General features: G+C 47.1%; 1 protein-coding gene across 1 annotated transcript in view; it reads right to left on the reverse strand.

The window, feature by feature from the left end:
• Positions 1-1,208: 1,208 nt before the first annotated feature.
• The window catches only part of LOC119373852 (protein-cysteine N-palmitoyltransferase HHAT), a 52,942-nt gene continuing 33,967 nt past the window's right edge, over positions 1,209-20,183 (reverse strand). The window contains exons 3-10 of the mRNA XM_037643921.2: positions 17,687-17,882; positions 14,972-15,205; positions 12,883-12,998; positions 11,163-11,369; positions 8,382-8,417; positions 7,437-7,638; positions 5,824-5,968; positions 1,209-2,471 (exon numbers count right to left, since the gene is read on the reverse strand). Of these exons, the coding sequence (XP_037499849.1) occupies positions 2,359-2,471; positions 5,824-5,968; positions 7,437-7,638; positions 8,382-8,417; positions 11,163-11,369; positions 12,883-12,998; positions 14,972-15,205; positions 17,687-17,882 (1,249 nt within the window). The 3' untranslated portion in view covers positions 1,209-2,358. The remainder of the gene's footprint in view (positions 2,472-5,823; positions 5,969-7,436; positions 7,639-8,381; positions 8,418-11,162; positions 11,370-12,882; positions 12,999-14,971; positions 15,206-17,686; positions 17,883-20,183) is intronic.

The raw sequence follows: 20,183 nt of genomic DNA on the forward strand, positions 1-20,183 counted from the left end.
AGCCTTTAAAGATACCAAGGACGCGCTTGCAAACGCCGCTCTTCTTGCACGTACTAACCTTACGGCATCACTAGCATTAACGACTGACGCGTCCAGCATAGCCGACTCCCGACCGTGTGTCGCTGCAGAACGTTCGGTCGAGAGTTGCTTGGCCTCGTCAATTATAGGGTACATGAGAGAGAGAAACAGAGGGAGAGGAAGAGATACTACGAGGCGTCCTTCCATCCCCGGAACTGGGTACGCCGTGGGCCATACTGGCCCCAATAAAAAATTGCTCATTTCTTTATTACATCGAAGTTGTGTGCGGCGAGGCGAAACAAAATGCGCACGTCCTATGTGCACACAAATGCCTAGCTTGTATATGGCATCCTTCACCGGCGTCTAGTTGGGTGTAGACGGTGAAAGGGCGAGCTGCGTCTCACCCCGATGACCCGTACTCTATGACGGGTGCAAATTAGGTGCTTTCCATCTCCCTCTATCCTAGCTTGCATGTGCCACAGAAACCGGGCAAGCCCCACTGTTCACCACTGTTCCACTAAGAATGAAGTCCGTGGGCAAGAAAGTATGGGTTAAAGAAATTGAACAAATCACCACTACTCACCACTGGTCCACTAATAACGAAGAAGGAAAAACGCGGGCGGCAAACGCCAATTAGGATTTCTGGACGGACGTAACCAGTAATTAAGAAAAATTTAATGAACCGTCGTTATTACCCCGCAATAAACACTGGGGCCGCAAGTTTCACCTTCGCTGTTTAACCATCTGTACGGAGTGCTTCGGCAGTTTGGTTGGTGAAACTTTATTAATAATCCTGAGAGACGTGACTGGCGCGCAGTGAGGGCAGTGATCTTAATTTTGTTTCGGTCTCTGAGGCAACCTAAGCTCTCCGGCCGCTCGTGGCGCCACCTGAACTCGTTCATTCATTGGGCGATGGCGTCGATGCGGCTGGAGCCATACGGTTCTTATCTACCGGTTACGCTGCAGTAACTGTTGTTACTGCGGTCAAAAAGCAGTGGTCGTGGAACGGAGACATCGGTGTAAGCGATCAGGTAGTTCCCTCGGGTCATCGCGAGACCCTATTCTTGCGACTCTAGTCAACTGCTACATTGCACGCATTCGCGTACTGTACACGTGTGCACGATGTTCAAGGTCTCGGTGTGGTTTCCAGGCCGTATATATCATAGATTAAAAAGCTTGAAGCACACGAGAACTTATGACAAAATCATTGTATTTCAGACACAAAAACAACATACAGGATTTGCAACTGTGAGCAAATCATACATTAGAAGCACTTCTTGAGGGGCTTGTTGGTGAAGCATTTCGTCTTGTTGTCTCTCCTCCGTGATGTCCAAACTTGCGCCTTCCTTGCAACATACATTAGAGGCAGCGGAGCAATACAGAAAGGGAACTTCCCACATATTTCGGACGTCCTATAGCCACTCACCTTCCAGAAACCTTCAGAGATCTGGGTAGAAAATTTGTCTGGTCGGTTCACATCACGTGCAAATGCTTTGTAACGCTTACATGTTCCCTTACGCTGATTCCTGTACGCTGCACCGGCATCACTGTTGCCTTCTTTGTACTATACGACGCCGGACGTGAGCACCCTGCCAACTCATCACGGAGGAGGAGAAGGAGGACGTTGTAGGCGGCAGGCGGATCTAGTCTAGCGATATATGCAGCCACTTGCCCCGCCCGGTTTCCTCCTCTCAGGTTACGTTGAAATCATCATAATTTTTTTTTCAAAACGAAGCGCGGGCACGCTACAAAGAAGACGCGTGCAGCAAGACGCAAGCTCAGCACGAGAACACCGCCATTCAGCACTCATATATAGTTTCACAATGAGTCAAGTATAAAAAGAAAAAAAAAAACTCTAGAGTTAAAATATGAAAAAAATCACAAGTGCTGCGAAGACTGACGAAACGGAGGAGCTGGTGGCGTTCCCCCATCCTTTCTCTCCTCCTCATCCTTACTTCGCTTTCTCAACCCTTGCGGAACTGTACTATACAAGACTATGCTATGCTTTCCCATCTCCCCTCCTTTTCACCCTCATATGACTCCACCTCACCCTCACCTCCCTTCCCACCCCCTTACTATACATACTATACTATACATGACAATGGTATGCTTCACCCTATTCCCTTCTCCTTTCGCTCCTCCTCACCTCGCTTCCCTTTCCCACCACCTTGATACACTATACTATGCATGAATATGCTATGCTAGGAGCTGCTTGGCACATACCCGCTTTCTGCTGGTCATGCGAACTAGCGGAACGAAAAGCGTAAGCAGCTCCGCTGTCGAAAAAAAAAAGAAAGTTTAAATTCGGGATCGTTGCGCAAATTTCTTTGGTAGGGCTGTTCACGGTGAGGCACGTTTCTGCTTAGCCGATGCTTCCCACTCAGCCACGTCCAGGGCAACATGGCAGCCACTGTAGACGGCCACCAAGACGGGAACGATGGGAAAAGGAAAACCTGCAAGTTGCGCAAAATATGAAGACAATGCTGGAGCAATTGCAGTTTGTACAACGCTTAAGCGGCCGAAGCAACTAAATTAGAAAAAAGGCTGGAGTGCTCGCTTTTGTAGGTTCGCTCTATCAGAATGAACAGTACGCACGTATGATACTACTCTCTGAAGACTAAAGTTATGAAAGAACAAAGCAAGGCACAAGGACGCAGCTATCGGTATGGGGGCTACGTGCCAATGACGCCCCGCAGGTTTCCAGCAGTCAAAAGAGTACACGAGAATTTATCATCATTATCATTTACTGTCCCTTAAGGGCCCTGTATTGGGCGTTGCATGACGGGAAGGTAGCGAAATAATATTCCATTCGAAGTCATATTACTATGTGAAGGAATATCACAGACAAGGAGGCGGGTTAACGCTGTACACGTCTATGGTATCGACCGAAAAAAAAATGTATTTCTATGAATTCCTCTCTTCTCAAAAAAAAAAAAAACAATACGTGCCGCTGCATGTATGCTTTTACAGCGAAGGCATATTTGGCTAGGTTCTGGTGGACCCCGTCCGTAGACAAAAGATGCGTAGAACGACAACTGTGGGCGCCCCTCGCCCCTCAGGTATCGCCGCCTCGCCGCGGGTGCCCTTCGCCCTCTTGACACCGCTGACGCCTTTTTCACAAGTGTCAGGACACTCGGCGGCTGCTCGTTGTGACCTTGTGTCTCGTGACGCAGAGATCGCGGCTAGTGCTCTACGCTAGTTGGTTGTGGGTAGTCCACACTTGCAGCGCGCCGCTCAAACACAAAGTAACAACTGTGACAGTTGTTAGTACGCGCTCGTCCTCTGCGTACCTGTGCGTTCTTGTCGTGCGTCCTTCTTTGTGTTTGAGCACTGCAAGTGTCGAAATGTGACATTTCTTAGTTTGAGCTCGTCCTGTTTGTGTTCTTTTCGTACGTCCTTTGTGAATGAGCAGCGCGCAGCAAGTTTCGAGCTGTTTGTCGTTGTTCGTGTGATATTCCAATTTGTTGCTATCGCATTCATTGTTTTGCTCTTGCGGCGAAACTGCGACTTTTGTTGCAAGCACGTCTGGAACCTTTAGGCATCCTTCCGGCACCGTCTTCTTCAGAAAGTGCTGCCGACGCCCCCGGAAACAAACGTAGGTTCTCATGCTCAAACAAGGAGCCTTCACCATAGGTAGTGTACGAAGAGGGTGAATTTATACGGTAAACTACGTAAGCCCATTTGGCATATGTACTTTGGAATCCCATGGTTCAGCTTCAACACAGCCTCGAAGCAAGCGATATAATTCAGTGAGAAAACAATGCTATTGCCAAAGGTGAGAACGAATTCGTACTGTCGATGTACTCAGTGATAACTTCAATCAAACTGTGGTTGGGCCTGGCTGGTACATTATTCTTGGAGGCTGAAAATTAAAGCGCCAACCAGGACATACCCTAAAGAGAGTGCTTGTCTCGTCTCTTCTTTGTTGTTTTTCCTGGTTTCAGCTGAGATCGTCAGCTTGAGAACCCAAGGTTATAGTGCGCAGGATCTGCTAATACACTAAGTGGACGAGCGTGTTGGAAGGGCAGTCTATACGTCGACTCCCGAATGAGACTCGCCTGCAAGATGGAGTCCACATTTGTTTGACCGAGTGCTGGTCAGGCACTGATATCACGAATGTCGTTTTGAGACTCATGCTGTGCAGTACTCTGTTATCACGATCCAACTCTCGAGGATACTGTTTTACGCACAGGCGTGCGCAGGGTGCTTAATTAGGGGCGACGAAGCTTCACCGTCGCGCAAAATGCAAATTAGGCTATGACGTGCTCCTCATTCTGCCATTGGTACCTCGGTTTTCCGAGGTAAATGTTGTGGGAACCACGCGTACCGTCTATCTCAAGATAGCGCCGCGTGCGCGGTTGGCAGGATAGACGCTGCCGACAGCGCTCGCCGATTGCTGCTGGACGAGATCACGGTCTTCATAATTGAAAATTTTGTTGAAGCACACTAAAAAACAGACGGACAGAAGAGACTGACAAGGACAGCGCTTGCTCTCACAACTGAAGTTTTATTGATCAGAAAAAGGTATTTAAAGCGGTTACATGGTTCATCGCGCATGTGCAACAGAACAGGGTGCAACAGAAACCACTCGTATCGGGATTACATAATAGTCGCTGTTATTTGTCATCTAGTATTTTGCAAAAACTAAGTGTCGAGATACGCGTATTCTTTATCGTGCAGAACAATCGTAGCTTGGCTAACACAGTCAAGTCCTCTCTTTCGGATGTGGTAAGATTCCACTATCTCACGTGTTAGCTGATCCTTGTGCCGAAATATTATTTGTTTCTTTAAACAGAAACCGCTTAAATACCTTTTTCTGATCAATAAAACTTCAGTTGTGAGAGCAAGCGCTGTCCTTGTCAGTCTCTTCTGTCCGTCTGTTTTTTAGTGCGCTGCAACAAAATTTTCAATTATGAACGTAATCCAACTGGCCCAACTTGCCATCTCACGGTCTTCGCCTCGCTGTCCCTTGTCCCTGGGTCGACGTTTCCGTATGAGGCGCAGTTTTAAGTAAATTGTTGTTATTTTGTTGTGACTTGAAGCCTTCGTCGTCCTTGATTTAATTATAGACGGGACGCAGCAAGCCGAATACCTACAATATGGGAAGTACACATATTTTCGAATGCAACATCAGGGGCCCTTGGCCGCCACTACCGTAAAAAAGCATGCCTAGCCATAACTCTGCGCATTCCAAAATGACGTGAAAGGTGCGAGTGACTAAAGGTAAAGGGCAGAATTGCCCCCGCCCACCACTGCGCGTGCCTGTGGCTTTACGTATTTAAGCAACCTAAACGTAGTGATGAATTCTTGTTCTCATATCCTTATTACAGACACAAGCTCTTTAAGCCGCCAAAGGCGTGCGCAACTAGTGCCGGCGGCTGTCAGTGTTAAAATGGACCATTGCGCCTTGTTCACTTGCTAAAGCTGACAATCTACTTCTAATCACTTTGAAATTCATTGTTTCAACTCGCACCCAGTCCTTGCTAATGTGCTGTGACTGCGCAAGACAGCGAAGTCGCTTGCACCTCAGTGCTCCTCGCATTCTTCGGGCGTGAAATTTATTATATGTAGAGAGTGTAACGCCACTAAGAAATTGCGGTGATATGAGAACACTAATTTGGTGAGTTTCATATGAAATTTGAACCACTTGGAGTTTATTTTACGGCCGACCCAAGCCATACGAGCGTCTCTGAATTGCGCTTCGCGTCCACTGATATGCGGCGCAACGGTGGAGGGAATTCGAATCTGCGAGCTCGTGGTCGGGAAAGTCGAGGTGATAACGATCACATTAGCCAGAAGACTTACCGGTTACGATTCTTCTCACGATGACGAAGCACACGTCCGCTTCCGCCAAGTGGAAGATGCAGGCGCACATTGTGAGCAGGAAGTGCGGAGAGCCCAACAAGCACTTGGCCATTCGCATGCGCTCAGGTGACGCGAGGTAGCGGCCCTGTGGTGTGAGCAAGCGTACAAGAGAATCGATCTTAGCTTACAGTAAACATGATTTTTCAATTTTTGAGGCGTCACAGTGCAGCGTGACTGCCCGGCACCTGCCCGTGTAGCACAGAAGCCGCTGATGATTGGGATATCTCGTACACCCCAAGCAACTGTGGTCTTAACATAGGTGAATTTAGTATAGATTAATTTATTCGTTTATTAACAACCCCGACAAAGCCACTGCGCTCAGCCCCTTTCCAAGCCCTTTTATTCCAGCCCCCAATTGCGGCCATGCACATGGCACTGGCTTCTGAACGACGCTGCAGACTATTTTTCAAGCTGTTGCCCTTAGAATGTAGCGGGTAGTTTACACCGTTTTGAAACACCAGCATGGATGGATGGATGCGTTGAGCGTCTTCTGTATGTATGTACATAGGGTGCCTTGATGCGCGTTTTGTCCGCTTTAGGGTGAGGACATATGCGGCGTCTACTGCGGCGCGGCTGCCATATTTTAGCCCACGGCTTCTTACCGGCGTCTCACCCCTCTACGGCAGCTGCGCTGAGAGGCACGAGACGCGGGGCAAAAAATGGCGTCGTGGCGGCATCAGCCCCTTCAAAGAATGGCAACACCCTAAGGGGGGCGCACACATCGAGGCACACTATATGTACACAGAGATGTGCGCCACCGAGCACAATTTAATAAAAATCGGCCTAATGCCTTGCGTATTTCGATCAAAATTTTCTTCCTGAAGAAAAAAAAAACTAATAAATTCAAAGTTTAGCCTACTGCATTTTACGGTAGAGTAACGTTGTTTTTCATGCTAAGTGTGTTTTTGTTCTTTCTTCCTGCTTTCCAGCCGCCAATCCTCTTATCTTCTTTTACTCAATGCCATCGTGGATTTGTTCAGCTTTCCATCGTTGTCGCTAATGCCTAAGACTTCTTGTAAATTATCATCACTATCATCATCATCAGCCTGTCTTATGTGTACTGCAAGGATGAAGGCCTCTCCCAATTACCTCCCACCCACCCTTTGCTGAGCGCGGTGATTCCTTTTTGTGCCTCCAAATTTCTTAATTTCAACGCTCCACCTAACACTTGTGTCGTCCACGGTCGCACTTCTCATCTCTTGGTATCCATTCCACTGTTCTAACTGACGATCTGCAATCATTGCTTCTCATTACGGGGCCTGATCAGGTCCATTTTTTCCGCTTAATACCTAATTGGATATGGGCTACCGCTGTTTTTTCTATGATCCACTCTTCTGTCTTGTATGCTAGTGCCCGAACACACACCCGGCCGGACATCTCCACATTCAATGAAGACATGTTCAGTCGTTTCCTCAGATTTTATCTGCCTCGGTGGAACAGTGGTTACGTTACTCGGCTGCTGACCCGAAGGTCGGGGATTCGATCCCTGCCGCGATCCCGGCCGGGATCGAATCGCGTTCGCGTTGTTGCAAAGTAGCTTACGGGTGTCGTACCTCAAACTTCTTGATGGGTGCCCACTTCCTGATCTCGATGGTGATGACTTCGAGGCAGATACCGAGTGCACTGAGGGCGCACCAGACGAGGTTGTGCGAGTAGAAGCTGTGCCAGGTGCTGGTGAAGGTGAAGGCAATCGCCGTGCTCACCACCAAACGGAAGGCGGTCCGTTTGCCACCTAGCACGGGCTCGTACACGTACCTGGGGTGCAGACAGTACCGTAACGGTGTAAAGTAATATATGAGAGACTACACATGACTTTTCTACCATTAAGAAGCTAAGAGAGGTGATAAGCAATTGATTTCTATGTCATTCCTTCCCACATTTAGCAATGTGCGCTTCTTGTAATGCACGCCTTCTTTTCTCCCAGCGGCTTACCTGACGTTTCTTGGCCCGTATTCACAAAAACTGCTTACGTCAAAAATTTTCGTAAGAGACAGATTTTCCGGGGGGGTTCAACCTTACCTTATGTATGTTCGTGCGTGCGTTTGAATATCTGCGTGTATATATGCGGAAGCAAAATTGAAATATATCGGGAGGGGGGGGGAGGGGGGGTCTGAATCCCCCAACACCTGCCATTCTTGGTTACGCCACTGGTAAGAGAATACTTCAGGCAATCACGGTGCGGAACAAATACTTAGTGAAACCGGCTGACCAATGCGAAAATGTACTTACGAAATAGAAGTATCTTGAATTCTGCCCCTGATGTTTTTTTTCGAAATGTACACGACTTGTGCCCAGGAAATGTCTATTTGCTGACAGAGCAATAATAATATACCTCGGCAAAAGCGCAATTCAGTGGTTTAAATGAAATCGCGATTAACGCGCACAGTGCCGTGAAGCATCTCGGTTTTATTTAAACAGCTTGAGAACACGAAATAAACGCCATGCATCTGAAAAAAAAAAGTATTGGACAAAGAAGGTTTAAACACTTATTCACATACCTTCGAATAAACAAGTGCATGCCACGGTCGAAGTATCTGAAAAAAAAAAAAAAGCAATGGTTGAAAATAAATTCCACGTTATTTCTGCCGTAATCCAGCAGATCAAACTGGTAATAGCTGTCTCATGGTAGTAGACCACTGGCGCAAGGCAACAAAGTGAGTCGTGGCAGTTCCAGAAGGAGAGAGAGAAACGAAGAGGAGAGGCAGGAAAGTTAGCCAAGCTATGGCTTGGTTGGCTACCATATACTTGGGGGGGGGGGGGGAGGGGAGGGGGAATAATATAAAGGAAACGACAGAGAAGAAAAAAGAAGAGTAAAAAAGATGGATCAACAGTTAGCTCTTAGTGGACACAGGAGTAAGCAAGCGCCCGAGATGAGCAGCCATAGGCAGCTATACCGGGTGTTTCAAAAATTGTGTCCAAATTCCTCAAAAATCAGGAAAATGCGATACTTGCTCGCTGCCTTCAGAATTGCTTTTTCTGTAGCGGCAGACATCTTAAGATGGTTAAAGACAATACTTGTGATTGTAATTAGGAATGTTAGATTAATTAACTGTTTAATTAGCTTCGTTGCGCGGTTATGTCAAACGGGAGAATTGAAGTTCTTCATACGAAGAACCCATCCCAGCTTTGAGATATAGAAGGAGCGGCTTGTAGTAATTATTGCGGCGTAATGAAATTCAACCAATTTCAACAGCTGTCGCCGTTGAATTTCAGATCAGATGCACGTTCATATGCACGATTGACTTGCATCTGAACGTTTCGTTTCAGATGGACGTGTGACGCGAGCAAGTCGTACCCTTTAGGAAGCGTCGCACCACGACAACTCCGTGAAGGAAGGCGGACCAACGGTTATAATAATAAGTGTTTGGGTTTAACGTTAAAAGGACTCTGATTATGAGAGACGCCGTAGTGGAGGGCTCAGGAAACTTGGACCACCTTGGGTTCTTTAACATGCACCTAAATCTAAGAGGGCCTCAAGTATTTTCGCCTCCACCGAAAATGCGGCCGGGATTTGATCCCGCGACCTTCGGGTCAGTAGTCGAGCACCTTGACCACTACACTACCGTGGTGGGTGGACCAACGGTTGCCATTGAGCAGCGAGCGTTTGGACTGGCATTGAAAAAAACAAAGTATGTGTGACATAAGCTGGAGCACGCTCAGCTTAACTCCCATAGCAACGACTGCTATTTCCATTGTGCGACAATTCCTATTCGGCAAAACGAACTGTTGATACCACACTTGTTACCCTCCCTGCATGCGAGCGCGTATTCCAGCGTACTCCATCGCGATTTGTGAATGAGCGGCCCGTGGTGAGCGGGGAACGGCAAACAAGAATCGGCGGCGTTTTCGCCCACCGTATTTCATCGCTTAGCGCTACAACTACTTAGTACAGGGCTGTAGTGCTGGCAACGCGTACCAGAGTGATCGCTGAATGATGACCGACGCTGCCTAGCGTTGACTAAATGACGATTAACGCTGAATCGGTACAGCTACTTGATCGCTAGTGTTCGCTACGGTTAGCAATATGTTTTTTAACGTCGGCTATGCCGGGTCATAACAGTGATATTTTCTGCATTAAATCTCATTCCTCTGAGGCTTTCACGTATGCATTGACAGGAGCCTGGATCAGTACTGCGAGATGTTTTTGCGACAACGACAAAACGTATGCACAGAAACGTTTCACTGGCGTTAAGGTGTAATACATTAACACATCATCATCATCAGCCTGTCTACGCCCACTGCAGGGCAAAGGCCTCTCCCATGTTCCGCCAATCAACTCGGTCCTGTGCTTTCTGCTGCCACGTTATACCTGCAAACTTCTTAATCTCATCTACCCACCTAATTTTTTGTCTCCCCCTCACGCGTTTGCCATCTCTTGGCATCCAGTCAGTTACCCTTAATGACCACCGGTTATCCTGCCGACGTGCTACGTGGCCGGCCCATATCCATTTCTTCTTCTTAATTTCAACTATGATATCCTTAACCCCCGTTTGTTCCCTGACCCACTCTGCTCTCTTCCTGTCTCTTAAGGTTACACCTATCATTTTCCTTTCCATCGCTCGCTGCGTCGTCCTCAATTTAAGTTGAACCCTCTTTGTAAGTCTCCATGTTTCTGCTCCGTAGGTAAGTACCGGTAAGATGCAGCTGTTATATACCTTCCTCTTGAGAGATAGTGGTAGACTACCATTCATGATTTGATAGTGCTTGCCGAATGAGCCCCATCCCATCCTTATTCTCCTAGTTATTTCACTCTCATGGTTCGGCTCCGCGGTTACTACCTGTCCTAAGTAGACGTACTCCTTTACAACTTCCAGCGTCTCGCCACCTATCGCAAAGCGCTGTTCTCTGCCAAGATTGTTCCACATTACTTTAGTATTATGCATATTAATGCACATTAACACAAGACGGCCCTAAAACGACTGTCGTTGCAGTAGAGGTCTGCAGTATTCCTCAGTTTTGTAGACAAGGCAGAAATTCAGGAGACGATGGCAGCTTGAAGCGATGTAAAATGCTTGAACACGAGGTGCCGCTAGAGCCATCGTTTCGACAAGTCTTTCTAAAGGTAGCAACCTTGTTGCTGCATTGAATAGTAGAGGAACACTTGTCGAAGTGATAGCTCGCACGACACTACCTGTTAAAAATATTCATCTCAGTTGTATAAATATAATATCTGTTTGCTGAAGAGCTAAAAGTTCCTCTTTTCTTACATGATAGATTGCAGTTGACAACGAATTCACCGCACTCACTGTGGCTAGCCTAACAGTTCAGATTCCACCCACCTCCAAAACTGCGAGCACCGATGCAATCTGGCTATGCAGGGGGCGGTGCCCGGGATCTCGATGCCTTCGGCCTTGGCCAGGGCGCCTGGGAAGCCGTAGTTGAACAAGTAGGTGACGTAGTAGTTGAATTCCAGGGAGAGAGCGTAGCCGAGAAGGCTGGCGTAGTCCAGTCTTTCGCCCATCCAAGCCCACTCGGCCATCGCTGAACTGCGGGTACATTATATGGGGTGTTACAGCTAACTTGCGCCACGTACACTTTTTTAATTTTGACCTACTCTGAACAAAAGCTTAAAAAACTAAACAGGACAATTAGAACAGATGAAATAATTCAACGTCGCTAAAGAAGTGTTACAACACCTTATTCAATATATTTCTTTCTATTTACTATTTTAAATGTTAATTAGGCAATACGGTATTCGCCAGAGCTAACAATGGTTCGAGCAGCGGAAATGCCGCCAGCAACAAAGCGAACGCACGCAGAAGCGACGCCCTCGTCTGCCTTCTCTTTCTCCTTCGCTTTCAGTTTCGCTGCTCAAGCCAGTGTTAATTAGGCCATATTTTTTAATTACACACTTAGGTAGATTGGCAGTTATCTTAGCATAAATGAACTATTCAAACGTTTCTGGACAAAGGGCTCCAACTTTGGCACTGAAGATTTTTTGCTAGAGTCACTAAGAAAAAGGCTAATTAAGCAATATTAATCATCCAGCTTGGCGGATTGGAAAATACTCGAACCAAACATTTTTTTCTTTACTTATTTGCATCTACTTCGAATTGCCGCTCACGGACAACGTTGATGTTTTGATCACAACCAAAGACATCGACGCCGCCGACGCCGGAACTTCTTCGAAACGAGCTACTTAAAATGCTTTCGCGGTAGAAATACCGTGACGTGCTGCGTACGGCTGAGAACAATACTGGGCCAATTTGAAACGTGGGGCGCGCACGTTTGTATTTTGTTGGCGCAAGTTAGCTGAAACACGCTGTATAGAAGAAAGCGGGAACTGATGATGCGTCAAGTGCACCGAAACAGATTTTTCGTCCATTATTCAGCTTGTATGTTCGCACAATAAACGTAACGCCTGAAGCATAAAACAATATATTGTTTTATGCTTCAGGTAACGGTAACGGTATACGGTAACGTATGTATACATACGTTACCGTGGTCAGACAGGATGCATTCAGTACGACCGTTGACACGTAGCAACGTTGCTTGGGACTTCATCGGCTCTATGAACGCCGGTTAGCACTGCCTATGGGGCTACCACTGTCCCGTAGCTGAACAGTCCAATGAAGAGCTAGGACTTATTGCGATAAGACCTTCTTGCAGACTAGTTGGTTCATGTCTCTCTTGGTTCCCTCTTTCTTCTTCCCGCATTCGTGCATGCGCACCACGACACCTGCTCGCTTGAATAAGTGTTCTAATCCGCCGCAGCCACCATGTTCCCAGCCTCCGGTTGAAGTCCACCATTCTTAACGTGCTGCTAAAGTGGTCTGCTTCGATACTTTAACATTAGTAGACCGCAACAAGCTTTGATAAGGCAATGGTAAATGGACTGAACTTTCTTTAGTTTTGGTTGTGGCCACTGAGGTAAAACCATGTAAATGGGCATTTCCAGGCTGCTAAAATGGTTAGAAACTGGCGAGTAGGGTTGTCTTGTGGCTATACTTTACCAACCCAAGGAAACCTCACGAATAAATATTTGGAAGTACTACAAACCTGTAGAAGAAGTGGGCCATGATTTCCATCAGGAGGAAGTGGCCGCCATGCCGCAGAATCCTCGCAACGGCGATGGTGATCTCGCGCGGCGTGCAGCTTGGCTTCGGCTTCTCCGACTGGAAAGATGCATGTGGACGTTTCTTACGAACAATCCTAAGACATTCATTCATGCATGTGGCCGCATTATCACTGTCATTGATTCAGAAGAGGACGATTCCAGTGAAGGATTTTATGACAGCCCAGTGAAGACATTCCAGGAAGGGTTCAGTGAAGGGGCAAGGGGGCGAAAGGCTTCCGCCTTGATGTCTCTTAGAAAAGACCTAAGGATCCCAGCAATTTTGTTATTTATTTACTTATTTAGGAAATACTGCAGGCCCATGTGCATCCCGGCAGAAGGTGTGGAATTATTAAGCATCAATAACATGCGAGTATTTAAAAGAAAATACAAGGGAAGGAACTCACATTTCTATTGTGATGTACTGATAGATTAGAGGATAGTCATTTCTGTCCAGTCAGTACTGATTACCAATTACTAGAGTAGTACGTTTCTTTTATACTGTAGTGCAGAAAAAAAGGAAGGTTTGATGGCTCTGACGGGAAAGTAAAGATTGAGAGTGGTAATGTCTAGATGGTTTGGCAGTCAATGGGCTTAGATGGCCTAGAGAGAGCGAGAGTTTGTGATTCTTGAGGAGATAGAGAAATTCCAACCCTGTTTTCCGCCGTGATTGTATTGTCTGTATACCATGAGCATATTCAGGGCACTTGTCGATGAGGCGAGTTTACGGTACCTAGAAAAAGAAGCGTCATTTTCGCCGCAAGGACGAAAGCAATGGATGTGAAAGCAACAAATTTAAATGTTATACGAAGTAAGGCTAGCAGCTAACTCTTTTAGCAACTGACCTGGCGTAACTCAGCAAAAGGCTTTGGTAACGAAACGCAGCCGCCGCAGCGAGCCACGCGACCTTCGCTCAGTCTATCGCTCCACCTAACACTCAGCTTTGGGAACACAACACGTACAAAGGTATGAGAGGCCTGCTGAGCCCTATCAAGAAATGGCGCTCACGACCGCACCACCAGAGCCGCGCAGTCCCCCTTCCCCTTCCGGGATCCCCCATCGGCCATTCGTGCGATGTATGACGGCCGGTGCGTTTCCTCTCCGCTTGAGCCGTGATCGTCGGCTGCCCTAGCACGCTTTCACTCGCACATTGAACATAGGGCGCGCGGGGCTATGTTATCAACCTTGAACTTGTACGGAACCTCACGGCGACAGCAGGAATGCGCATAATGTGCACATATATTTCACTAAGGTTGCAACTTGGGCCTGCTGCTTTGTCATTAGAATGCACAAAGTAGCGCGACTGAGACACGAACAGAAGGAGACATGAAGCTCAATTTTTGCGCTTCGTGCGTCTAATCGTGTTTCCCTTCTGTCTGTGTCTCAGTCGCGCAACTTTGTGCATTATAGTGGCCACGTAATCGTTATTGCAATGCGATTTCACAGTCGCTTAAGCTAACGCTAAGGAGAGCACAGGAGAAAGCCCGTGCTCTCACAAGACACTAATTAAATTACTCACTTTTGGCACCATTAGTGTCCACGCCATCGACGCCAGATGCCTCATTCTTTTTTTACTCACGACTCATATAAAGTTTTCGACGTAATAAACGTAACTGCTATCCGTTGAACAACCTAGATAGATAAAACAACCTAGCGCGCTTCTCAGCGTGAAACTTGAAATATATACTCTCTGGTTTGTACAGACGGGTCCACTCTTAAAGGGAACACTTGCGTTTCGGGTATGTCCGGATATCGCTCTCCTACAAAAGCATGATGGCTTAGATTTGCATAACACTACTGGTGGTTGACAGTTCCGAACCCTTAGTAACGTGGACGAACAATCTTTCCGCATCCACTAGCCGTTAGGGGGCCAACAAAATGAAAGTAGCTCATTCGAGTGTTCCCTTTAACAGTGGACCGTACTGTACATGCAAGAGCTCCTCGGACACGCTAGCATTGTCTTATCTTCCGAGAACATTGCGTTGTCTAAGTGTAACGGAAACTATGAATGGACGACGTGTCTCACTGGCCTACCTGCTCTATAAAGTCGTTGTACTTCTGCGGCGGTCCCATGTAGACCATTGGCATGTACAACAGGTATCCCAACGTCTTCCAGTAGGGCGGCCACCTGCGCTTGTTGTCCCCAGTGTTCTTGCGCTGCTCGGCTTGAACGCAGTCCACGCTGAAGCTGAGGCCACGCAGGATGTTCCAGTGAAAGGCGACGAATGCGGCCCTGTAGGGCATCAGGCCGTACTTGGGATACAGGTACTAGAAAAGTAATAAGGAGGCATCTCAGTAATATTGAGTGAGTGAAGAAACTTTATTTCCCTTTTTAAGAAAGGGGAGGAGCCGGAGGGGAGAGAGGGAGGTCTGTGATCCAGTCCCAGTAAGCGTCCGTCACCACTTCGTGTGGCATAACGTCAGACTACCAGTCGTGGTAGGCCTCCGCTATCTCCTCAGCCCGCCTCAGGACTCTGTCCTGGAGAGTGGGATCGGAGCTGCGCAGGGCAGTCTCCCACAGCTCCTCACTACTAATTAATGGTTTGAGAGTGCGGGCGGGAGATTTCATGGGACACTGCCACATGATATGCGAGAGATCTGCTATCTGGACAGGGCAGAAGCGACATTTGGGTGACTGGTATGTGGCAGGAAAAAATAAGTGCAGAGTTCGCGGTGTAAGAAATGTGCGAGTTTGTAGTTGCCGCCACAATATTTCTCTCTGGCGCGTGCTAGGCAGGGAAAGAGGTGGATATGTAAAGCGTTGGTGTCTTTAATGTGTGCAAATTTCGTGAAATGTGATCAGCGAGTCTTTATGGGGGTCTTGTGAGGAGTTATTGGGCCCTAGAGGTTGGCGCACATTTGCGGCCACTCGGTCTGTGAATCCTCGAGCAGCTGCATGAGCCATTTCGTTTCCTCGGAGTCCTTGATGTGCTGGAGTCCAGACTAGGGCGATGTTGTTTTGTGGTGGGTGAGCGACGAGTAAGGAATGTGCGGTATTGGTAATATAACCACTACTGAAGTTCCGGATAGCTGTCTTAGAGTCGCTAATTATGACATCGCAATCAGGTAGCCCCGATGCGAGTGCGATGGCGGCTTCTTCCGCGTCGCCTGCCGAGGTGGTCTTGATTGACGCTGAACGAACAATGTTGCCCTGGTTGTCCACGACCGCTAAGACATAGCGGTGTTTAGTGGTGTAGGCGGCGGCGTCCACATAGTATACTCCTTCTGCTTGGCCGTAACTGCGTTCTAGCTTCTTGGCTCGAAGTTTCCGGCGTTCGATATGAAATTCGGGGTGCATGTTTCTCGGTAGTGGTGGGATGTTGTACTGATCGTGTATGTTCGGAGGAATTTGATGTCGTTTGTTCTCGTTGAATGGCGGAGCGTAGCGGAGCTGTCTGAGGATGTCACGGCCAGCTTCAGTGGTGGTAAGTCTGTGATATTGGGATGATAAATGAGCCTCAGTTAATTCTTCAAGGGTATTGATTGTGCCTGTGGCCATAATTCTTTGTGTGGACGCTCTAATTGGAACACCAAGAGCGACTTTGTATATCTTGCGGATCAAACAGTTTACAGTTTCCTTTTTCCTTCCTAGAGAGCGACAGATATGGTAGCGTAAAAGTCTGGGTCAGTTGGTACATGACGCTGAAAGAAGGAACCGGTCAAAAGGACGAAGGACAAGCAAGAGAAGTTGTATACACGCGACAATTGGAAGTGGCGCACACAATGATCAGTCGTTCTGTGTGCCACTTATCGCTCTTGTCATTCTTTCTTTTGACTGGTTCATTCTTTCAGAATAAGGAGGTAGATCTGCAGCGAGAGCCGCCATAGTGTATAGTGAACGTTATGACTAGAAAATGTCGTTCGTTTCGTGATGCTGCGTGACATAATAAAGAAACAAAATATTCATTCTACAATGTTTCAAGAATTTTTGTTTCATACTGGATTTAAACAAACGAACAAACATGCAAGCGAAAAAAGAAACAAAAAAGCGAACAAGCAACAGAAAAATAAACAATAAATGGAAACAAACTCGCAAAGAAACAAGCAAATGGCTAAGCCAACAAACAAACACAGAGACAGGCAGAGAAGCGGACAAACAAGCAAGCCAACAATCAAACAGAACAAGTAAAAACGTTGACGTCCGCAGCATAAGGTGATGTGGCAGCCCTAAATGGTCTGCGTGCGCTTAAAAAATCAAGAAAAACTCGATATTAATTTCCTGTGGTAACATATATGACAACACTCCGTAACACTGATGACCTTAAATGCTAAAATTACTCTTTAGTCGCACACACTGCCTCCTTTGGTGTGACGTTTCCTGTGTTTTTAATTCATTATGAATATCTTGAATTTTTTAGTAGGTGTCTGCTGTGAAATATCAAGTTGATCCGATTGACTGCTCAAATCTGCCACTTATACGTCATGTGCTGGCGCTAACTATCGAAAAATACGTATATATTTGCAACTGTGTTCATATTTGTACTGCATAATGATTTCGTGTTTCCGCGTGAGGCAATTGAAAAAGTAGGCGCCTGTTTACGATGGATAATATGGTCACTTTTTTCCAGTATGTTATCACTATGCTACTGCATGTGAATAGTGCTCTCTTCATCAGCGAAATTGCGTTTCATGCGGGTGATAAGGAACAACATCAGCGAGGTTTGTTTAAGGTACTGAAGCCAACAAAATAAAAGAAAAACGTAATGAGTGGCAGGCATACACAAAAAGCAGATTGGTATCTCAACTCACGACGAATGGATCAAACGTGATAAAGAACTTCAGGCAGTGGATCACGAGGGCGACCACGTAGCAGAGTGCTGTGCTGTGCAGCGTGGCCGTGACGTAGAACGCTGCGTGTTGCGCCACGAACGCCAGCGCCACCTCCCAGCCGAAGGTGAAGCTCACGAACAGGAAGGAGTAGGACAGCGTAGAAGACCGGCACCAGCTGCGAGTGAATTAGCGATTATCTTGTGCGTGACCGAGGGTGAGAAAGATGAGGGAAAGACAGCGATGTTAACCGCATGAGATCGTACATGTGCAGTCATCGACAATTGAATGCGAACAAGTTATGGCTAACAAAAAAAAGTCGCGGTTTCGCCGCAAGGGCAAAGCGCCGAACACGATAGCAACAAATTGGAAAGTCGTACGAAGAAAGGCTAGCGGTTCACTCCTTTCGCAAACACGGCCGCTGCAGCGAGCGAACAGACCTTCGTGCGAACTATGGCTTCAACGCAAACATTGCGGTGAAAGAGCTAAGCGCGGGAGCACGGGCGAGCCGCACCCCCAGGGGTCACAGTACGGAGCGGAAGGTAAGGCCGCCCCACTCCGGCGAAAGACGGACGGGTACGATGCCTTAAACGCGCCCTTTGGCCCTTTGTGACACCTGCGAACATGCCTTTGCACGCAGAAGCGCCTAGCAGATGTGCGTACCACCAACGGTAATGGTGTTTGTAAATAGCTCGCCATTAATATGATAGGGAACGTAAGCGTTGCGGCTGAGTGGTCGAAACGCGTGGCGTCGTGGAGCGAAGGGTCGTAGGTTCGAATCCCCGATCGCGCGCTTTCTAAATTTTCTTCCTAACTGTTTTTCTTTGCGGCTTTTACATGCATATGCGTAACGCACGGCGGCGCCGACGGCGACGGCAAAAACCAACCGATAGTGTCCATATAATTGCTGTCGCTATAAAAAGAAGACTTTCTTTTGTGTTTGCGCGTACCCTTACTGTTTGCATAACCTTTTCTCGCCCACTTGGGTGTGCAGCGCACACCGCAAAAATTACCGATGCCACACTGTACATTCGAGTTGTCACTTACGGAAGATGTTCCACATTGTAATTTCTTGTTCGCGGTTCCCTTCTCAGTGAGTGTACTTGGGAAGGACAGAAAGGTTATGGATGAAAGTGACGACACCACGCAGATAATACACCCAGATAATGCACAAGAACATTGTTATTGCTCAATTACAATCTGCCATTTATGAAGTATAAGACCAGGAACAAGCGATAGCGTGCGAATGTAGGGTCGTTTTTTGGTGATTTAGAATCCATTGGCCATTAAGCTTATTAAACCTCAGTGGTGCCAGTATACCACTTTCGTGGGACCCTTGATGCCCGAGACAGGCCTGACATGCTCGCATGTTACCGATCTCGCACCGCCGGCCCATCGTGCGGTGCGTGCCGCCATACGTGATGCACTGGCCACACTGCTTCTCTGTGTCTAAGCTGCTGGATATTAACTTATAATTCGCACTGATTCGACGCAAGCTATCCACGATGTACGCCTGGTACATCGGTCTACATCACTCTGGGATAGCATTCACCATCTTGCTGCCTCCACAACTGTAGGGACAGGTGCTTTAGAAGTCGTTCACGAAATGTTATGGATACTTACTTGACAGCTTTTCCGCCGACCTCGACAATATCATTTTTTAAAGGGACACTAAAGAGAAAAACGATTTTTCTCATGTTGGTGAATTACCCTTCCACAATTACAAAGACACCACGTTTGCTGCGCGTGCGCGCTTGGTAAGCGAGAAAACGCGCAAAAAGAAAATGCTAGGGGCGAGGCCACCTTGAAGATCCCGCACCAAACGCCGTGACGTCATAGATTTGACGGCATCTACTATGTCCCACGTAGTTCCTAATTGGTAAAAATAAAGTACATTGCTCTTATAGGAGGCTACCGACTTAACATGTCAAGTTTCAGGATATTTCCTTGAGGAAACGTCGCCGAAATACGAAAAATACACTTTGAAATTTCGGCGTGAAATTTTAAAGTGAAACATTGACCTTGACTTTCTCCTCTATTAATAAACCTATGAGGTGAGATTAACAACATTAGAGTTGTCAGAGTACAATTTATGAATCTGAACCGATGCATTGTTTCACTTTAGCTGTCCTATTAAGCGTGGAATATGGAACTGCGGCTTTTAAACTCAATAGATGATTTTCGTGTTAGAGAGAATATCATAGGACACTCCAGCAGTAATCATCCTTACAATACTCGTGCCGAGAAATTAAGATTTCAGCGGATGAGTTTGGACTGTGAAATTAAGGACGTATAGTCGCAAGCAGCACTCCCACATTTTGAAAACATCCACGCGCTACAATATGCATAATATGCATAATATTGTGGACGAGAAGAGTAGTGCTTACCGAAGGTGCGGCGCACGCTGTCAGCCGGGCTAACACGGGATGCAAGAGGTACCACTTCCATGCAGTAAGCACGACGTACTTTGTGGTCTCCC

This window comes from Rhipicephalus sanguineus, chromosome 11 (genome assembly GCF_013339695.2).
Source record: "Rhipicephalus sanguineus isolate Rsan-2018 chromosome 11, BIME_Rsan_1.4, whole genome shotgun sequence".
NCBI lineage: Eukaryota > Metazoa > Arthropoda > Arachnida > Ixodida > Ixodidae > Rhipicephalus > Rhipicephalus sanguineus.